Source organism: Ahaetulla prasina, chromosome 7 (genome assembly GCF_028640845.1).
Source record: "Ahaetulla prasina isolate Xishuangbanna chromosome 7, ASM2864084v1, whole genome shotgun sequence".
NCBI lineage: Eukaryota > Metazoa > Chordata > Lepidosauria > Squamata > Colubridae > Ahaetulla > Ahaetulla prasina.
Window position 1 is genome coordinate 38,959,305 of NC_080545.1, and position 7,718 is coordinate 38,967,022.

Below are 7,718 nucleotides of genomic sequence, written 5' to 3' on the forward strand. Positions count from 1 at the left end.
AAGAGGTCATGACAAACAACCATGAAGAGATTAAGAATGATATGGGAGAAGTAAAGAAAGCTAGACAATAAAATTGTTACAATGCAATTTTAAAAATGAAACAAAAATTAAAAGATAAAGTCGGTAGAAGTTAAAACGGAACATATGAAAAAAAATTAAAACATGGCAACAAATAAAATGGTGGCAGAACATAGGGAACTAGAAGAAGCTATAACAAATCTGGAAATGGAAAAATCAATGTCCTACTTCCGTTTTCAAAACGGCTTGGAAAGCAAAGAAGACCTCCCCAAATTAATGGCTGAATTCCTAGCGGACATACTGCAAAAAAGCAAAACAAGAACTGGAAAACAAAATTGACGAAGAATACAGGATTCATATGAACTATGCATGGAGAAGTCCACGTTAAATTTGTGAGGAAAAAAAATAAGAGATGAAGTATACAGTAAAACAAGAGAAGACCCTCTGACATATAAAGGAAAAGAAATTATAGTGTTAAAACAGATTCTGAAACGAATAAGAGAGCAAAGACAAAGCTACCACTTTCTTTCCACACAGTTGCTGAAATACAGAGTGATGTTCCGATGACTCATTCCAGAGGGAATGTTGATAACATGGCAGGAGAAGAAATTCCAGATCGATTCCTTGAAAAAGGCTACGGAATTTTACGATCACTACATAAGCGGGAAAGATGAACAGGATAATAGGGAAAAAGGAGAAAGTAAAAGCCAGGAAGATCAGTTATCAGAGGAAAAAATTACAGAACAAAAAACAAGACAACAGAAGGAAGTAGAGTGTGAGGTGAGAGAAGGAGCCAGAACTAGAGCACAGACCGAGAACAGAGCAAAGAGACCAATGGAAATTAAGATGCTATCATTAAATATAAATGGCATCAACTCATCGAGTAAACAAATATTATCAAGATTACAAAAAGAAAAGATGGATATCATTTGCCTCCAGGAGGTACACATTAGAGAAAAGCACAGTGATCTCATAAAATGTTTGTCCTTCTATATGACTGAGAACAGCAGCTATAATGACAGTGGCTAACATAAACTTAATGATGATAGGGATAATAGTGATGACACTAATAGATAATGAGGGCTGAGCTACATATTTTGGAAAGATTTTGAGTTAGAATATTTTATAATAAATAATAGAAGCAGCTAATGTAATGTGTGTGTTTTTCAGTGCAAACTTAGCACAAAAAAAGGAGAATGTGTGACATACTTTTCAGAACAACTGATTAATAAGGTACTTTTTCATTGGTTTCAAAACCATCCTCTTTTGGCTCCACCCGTCTTTTCATTGTAAGACACACCCTCTTTTGATAGTGCAGACACAGTTCAGAATATTAAATGCTGTCAGTGATCCCAAACAGTTTGCCAAGTCGTGCGCTAGTCATGTTTGAAATTCTTCTTTGGGAGACCCACTTAAGTAAAATAAATACTAATTATATACTCATTTGCATTGTTTTCCTTTGAAATGCAGAACTCAAAAAGTTTAAGCAAAGAATCTTATTTTCTCGAGCCTTCTAAAAATGTTACATTAATTTAAGCTGTAATGCAATTGCATTATTTTAATGTCCTATTTCTGGCTGAACACTTTTGGGATTATCTATTTACATGATTATTTGTTTCCTTAAAAATGACATTTAAAAAAAGTTTTTTTGATCCTCTGAGCAGTAAACTGATATCACTTAATTGCAAGTCAGTATTTCTTAAAGTAAAAAAGTCAGGTCATTTTTTAGGTTGAGCTTGATTTAACTGAATGTGTCTATATATGTGTTTTGAAAACAATATAGATGTTATTTTCTATTACCCCTTTCCAATAGGTATTGCTGAGAATTAAATCTCATTCAGTAAGACTGAAATAAGACTCTGCTTATTTTCAAATAAATACATACTGTAATACAGGGGTGTACTATTTATCAAATGGGGATGTATTCCAATACTATTTCTGCATAAGTAGCTATAAAATTTTGTTTTGTTTTAAAATCTGCTTTTATAAATTTGTACTTTTTATGAATATTCACACACACAGAGAGAGAAACCTTACAATATTGTGCTTTTTTTATTTGAATGACAAGCAAAATGGCAATATTGGAATTCATATCTTGGCTCCTGGTAAAAAATTTGTTGGAGCTATTTACTGATTTTACACTTGGAATATTTAAATGTTTTAATATAATGAAATTAATCATACCTAGTTACATTAATGAGTTTTTCTAGGCACCATTATGTTTGCATCCAATTGTTTATTACTAATTACTAAATTATTAATTGAAAGAAAATATAACCATATTTTACTTTTCTGTTCTTTAGAATAGCAGTAACACTAATTTGTGCCTAATTTTAGGTTATATAACCTAAAGGAGCTTACAAAGAAGCTTATATAGTATATAAGTATATACTCGAGTATAAGCCGACCCGAATATAAGCCGAGGTACCTAATTTTACCACAAAAAACTGGGAAAAACTATTGACTCGAGTATAAGCCTAGGGTGGAAAATGAGGCAGCTACTGGTCAATGTAAAAAATAAAGATAGAGCCAAGTAAAATAACATGAATATTTATTTGAACGAAAAACAATAAAAGTGCAAAAGTGCAAAATGTTCGGCGCTCATTTTTATTATGCAGCGCCCCCTGCTGGACATCTATCAAAAATACAGTATCTTTTAAAAGTACATCGAGACGTAGACTTGAGTATAAGCCGAGGGGGCCGCTTTTCAGCACAAAAAAACGTGCTGAAAAACTCGGCTTATACTCGAGTATATACGGTACATCCTTTCACTGATGAATGAACACTTATTAGGCTTGTAATTGGATTAAAAAGTAATTTGATTTAAGGCATTTAGATATGTAACAGGGTAAATGTCACCTATATTCATTCAACATAAACTATGCAGAAGAAAGCACTCTTGCACAAAAATTAAAGAATAATTCAGTTGTAAAGGAAAGATGTGCCCTTGTTCTCTATTCAACTGCCAAAGTCATAGGTGAAATTAGCTTTCCTTTTGCGATTTCCAGCACTGGGTATGCTGCTCTACAGTCACCTCTGATCAGAATAAAGAGGTCACAATTCATAAGGCCAGTTACATAAACATACTTTCCTATCTCCTGCTGTTTGATTCTATCCTTTCAGAATAAATGGTTTAACAACTTTTTGTTAAAGCATATGTTAACAACAGTGGTGAGTTGCCCCCAATTCGGACCGGTTCACATGAACTGGTAGTAAAACCGGTGGGAGGCTCCGCCCACTTCCATCATCAGGAAGTTTCTGTGCATGCGCACAAGAGTGCACACAAGTGAGCAAAGCAAGCGAAGCGAGCACACGGTCCCATTGCGAACCGGTAGTAAAGGTAAGAAGAACTTACCCCTGGTTAACAAACCTGTGGGGAATATACAATATAAATCACATCTCATTCACTGCAACTATGTCCAAAAAGGTCAGGATTGTAGATTTAAAAAACAGGTGTCTGTGCCATTATTTTAATAGGAATAATTCAAGCCTTTTAAATCTCAAGCAGCATGATTCAACCAAAGTATTACTTATTTGTGGAAGACATGCCTTGCTTATTTAATACAGTTCTATTTGCAAAATAAGTTTCAACTTGGTTTATCCCTAACAAATGTATTCAGGATAGCAGATGAAGAACTCTATTCAAAATTTCACATTTAAAATTAAGAAACTTTTAAATGAATTTCAGCTATATATTCTTATGTTAAAACACTATTAACTAGGACCATTTGACTGCACACTGGGATGGAAATGCACAAAAAACATTATGGCTCAGTAAAAATGAAGCCTGTGAGCTGATTTAGAATAAGAAGCAATAAGTTATTGTCTTTTATTTTGCTTGAAGAAAGCAAAACTTTTAAAAGATTACTTTTGAAATACATGTTTAGAATACATTATTCTAAATATCGATCCTAAACATCAATAACCATATTTTACTCTAATATAAACGTAATTGTGCTTCAGTTATCACCTGTTGATTGTTGGCATGGCTTTGTTGAATGTAGAACATTCAGTTTGCAAAGACTTTGCACAGAAACTATTTCAAAGAAATAGACATCCAAGTATTTTCTATACAAAAACAGTACAACACAAAAATGTTTCATTTACTATACATTAATTCTGGAGAGTTTAACTTCAGATTACTTGGATCTTCAATCCATGGGTAGTATATGATCTTAGTTACTATAAATTTTAGAACACTCAGTCCTGAAAAAACAAAACAATGCACATGTCCTTTGGTTACATTCTAAAATAAATCACTTAAATATAGTATTTCCTAACTCAAGGACTCTCCTTCCTAATTTTTTTCTTAAAAATATTTTTTAGAAGATATTTAAATGATTTAAGACAGGGAGTTGTTTACAGCATGTTTTGTTCAAAGCCCCAGAGCCTGATAAGTGGCACTCACCACTAGACAGGTTTGCTGAATTAAATATTTCCATCTGCCATGTCTACAAGAACAAGGGAAATGCACCTCAATCCAACATAGCAGCAGCAGCAACAATGAAGCCCAGAGTTCACAGCATTCAGAGGAAGGGAACATCAGGAAATTGTCTGCCTGCCCCCACCCACTTCCACAAGGTGGGAAGCAATACCCTACCAAACAGTGGTGGGTTTCAATTTTTTTTACTACTGGTTCTGTGGGCATGGCTTGGTGGGCGTGGCATGGCTTGGTGGGCGTGGCTTGGTGGGCGTGGCAGGGGAAGGATACTGTAAAATCTCCATTCCCTCCCAATCCAGGGGAAGGTTACTGCAAAAGCCCCATTTCCTCCCGATCAACTGGGACTTGGGAGGTAGAGAGAATAGATGGGGGTGGGTTCAGTCAGAATTTTTTCTACTGGTTCTCCGAACTACTGAAAATTTCCGCTATCGGTTCTCCAGAACTGGTCAGAACCTGCTGAAACCCACCACCGCTATAAAACAACATGACCCATCTCTTATCAGATGGTTGCCCACTCTGATAAGTATACACAGGGCAAATTTGATGCTATCACTTGAACTCAGAATGATTTGGTATTGAGAAGCAAAAATGAATGGCTTCCACATTCCATAATGTTCCATACCTACATTACCATTCCATACATTACTTACATTTGGTTAGTCCCCTGAAAGCCTTCCCCTGCCTTTTAATCAACGTTTAACATTGATTTTCAATCACCTTTGCCTCTTTCTTAAAATTTTAAACACTGTTTTTAGGTTTTAATATTTTATTTGTATACTGCCCAGAGCCTGTGAGAGAGATGGACAGTTTCAAAATTTGATAAATTTATCTTTTATCCAAAAGTTGTTCCTAGCTCTAGTTTTCTTAGGACAACTGGCCCTTTCGAGGCTGAAGTCTTCCCCTCAAGCTCCAGTCCGGACTTGTACACTAGACAGAAGCATCCGCATTTTAACTCCAGGGAAGATGGTCAGACTTCCTTGGGAGTGGTAAAGCAGCTCTCTCAGGCCTCCAGGGTTATTCCAGCTCAGCCAGGAAAAAATTGAAACATATTACCCCACCCCCGCCTTGTTGCTTCACCTGGTTTCTGCAAAGGCTCTAGCCCACGGAAGCCACGACTCCGCCTTCCCATGACAGAGCACTTGCTCCTGGGCTCAATCAGCCTCGCGCAAGACTCCTTCCCGAGGGCTCACCTCCCGCTCCTGCGCACTGGCAGCCTCAGAGAGCTGAGCTCTCCTCAGCCCGCGGGGACGCTAGAGAGGCGCGCGCCTGTGAGAAAGAAGACGCAACTCAATCCTTTTACAAGCACAACGGCCACCCGTTCTGCTCCTCCCCGACATGGACCTTTACTAAAAAGAAATCCGCCACCTTCCATATTAACTTCTCTCTGCCTCTTCAGTGCTGATGAAAATGAAGGGTACGGCTGGAAAGCGCCACATCCATCACACGCCTCTCGGGCATTCGCTTTAGGAAGGGACTGCAAGGAAAGGTCAAGAGAAAACTTCGCGCCTTCCTTACAGCCATTGCGGCCCTTGAAAGAATAGGCGCCGAGCCGAACTCTCCCCCCCCCGCCCCCTCGGCCTTTCTGACACTTCCTCGGTGTCTGCCAGCTTCTTGAGGGCCTTTCTTAGTCGGCTACCTTTAACTATGCAGTTCCTCTCCTGTGGAATGGGGCGGGGAACCACTTTTAGTCAAATTTAGAACGAAAGAAAGTATCTCTTATTTTCGGCTCCAGACATAAAAAACAGGCAATCTCCCAAGGACCAAGTCTTAAGAGAGGAGAACCGAGGTTTCTTTCCTCCAAAGTCTAGCAAGTATTTTCTGGAACTGAGGGCAGTTAAAAGAGCAAAAAGGAGATAACGTTTGCACATTGCTATTACCATGTGCACATTAGTTCCCATCACCATTAGTTCCCATCACCACATTAGTGCACATTAGTTCCCATGTGCACATTAGTTCCCATGTGCACATCCCATGTGCACATTAGTTCCCATCACCAATCTCTTTCCACTTATGACTGTATGACTATAACTTGTTGCTGGCAATCCTTATGATTTATATTGATATATTGATCATCAATTGTGTTGTAAATGTTGTACCTTGATGAACGTATCTTTTCTTTTATGTACACTGAGAGCATATGCACCAAGACAAATTCCTTGTGTGTCCAATCACACTTGGCCAATAAAATTCTATTCTATTCTATTCTATTCTATTCTATTCTATTCTATTCTATTCTATTCTATTCTATTCTATTCTATGTGCACATTAATGAATATAATTTCATGAACGTGAACCTACCCCCTAACTCCAGATAGATAGAGAAACCCTCCAGGCTACAAATTAAAGGCTTTGCTACTTACCCTCTAGGCAGTTTCTAATTCCTTAAGCAGTAGGCAACACTACAGACTAATCACAGATGATGCTAATGCCCCATGTTTCAAAGAAATATTAAGTTCAGAAAGATGCAATCATTGGAAATTTTTGGATTCTGGAGAAGAGCAGCCAAAGAATGTGCCAGGAAGTAAGCCAAATAAAGTTAAGCACTACTGCAGAAAAGGCACTGTTCTAAAAACAAGAATTGAAATAACCATAAAGGCATCAATGGAAAAAGGTGCTACAGATTCCGAAAAAGGTGCGTCAGATATACTTGGCTGATACAGTGCTGGAAGCCTCTATCCTCTGCAGTCATACCGTTTTCAATGAAACAGTCAGTACAGTCTGGTACACAGTACTTAATAACATAAGTACTGATTTTGGTGCTATAAATGAATTACAAATTATGAGTATCAATGTATGAATTAAAAAAGATATCTAAGGTATTGTACTGAGGCTTTAAAAGCACTTAAAACATTTCCTAAAAGTTGGATATAAAAATTACCTGAATAAACATTTCCATCTAGCTGAACAACAGACCTCATTGTAAGATTCATGTAGCACACATTTAGCTGTATAAACTCAGTAGAAATAGGTTTCTATGTACTAACAAGAACAAGAAAATAATTCAGACATGCTTGTGTTAAATCAACTTGATGAACTTTCAAAATGGGAAGAAACATGCTTGTTAAGTTCCGGCAATGAAGAGGCAGGAGACGATACAAGTGACAACAGCTCTTTGGTTTATTGTGATCCCAGCAAAAGCCAACAGGCAAAACCCCTGTAAATACTATTTTGGCTGAGGCATCAGCCAATCAGCAACATGCTTGTTCCCGCCCAAAGTTCCCTCCTAAGTTCAAATACATTACACTCCTCCCCTCCCAGA

The 7,718-nt window shown here is 37.4% G+C and overlaps 1 protein-coding gene across 1 annotated transcript in view; it reads right to left on the minus strand.

Moving 5' to 3' along the window:
* The window catches only part of PRICKLE1 (prickle planar cell polarity protein 1), a 56,409-nt gene extending 50,786 nt beyond the window's left edge, over window positions 1–5,623 (minus strand). Inside the window, exon 1 of the mRNA XM_058190125.1 lies at window positions 5,537–5,623. Coding sequence (XP_058046108.1) covers window positions 5,537–5,588 — 52 coding nt within the window. The 5' untranslated portion in view covers window positions 5,589–5,623. The remainder of the gene's footprint in view (window positions 1–5,536) is intronic.
* Window positions 5,624–7,718: the final 2,095 nt, after the last annotated feature.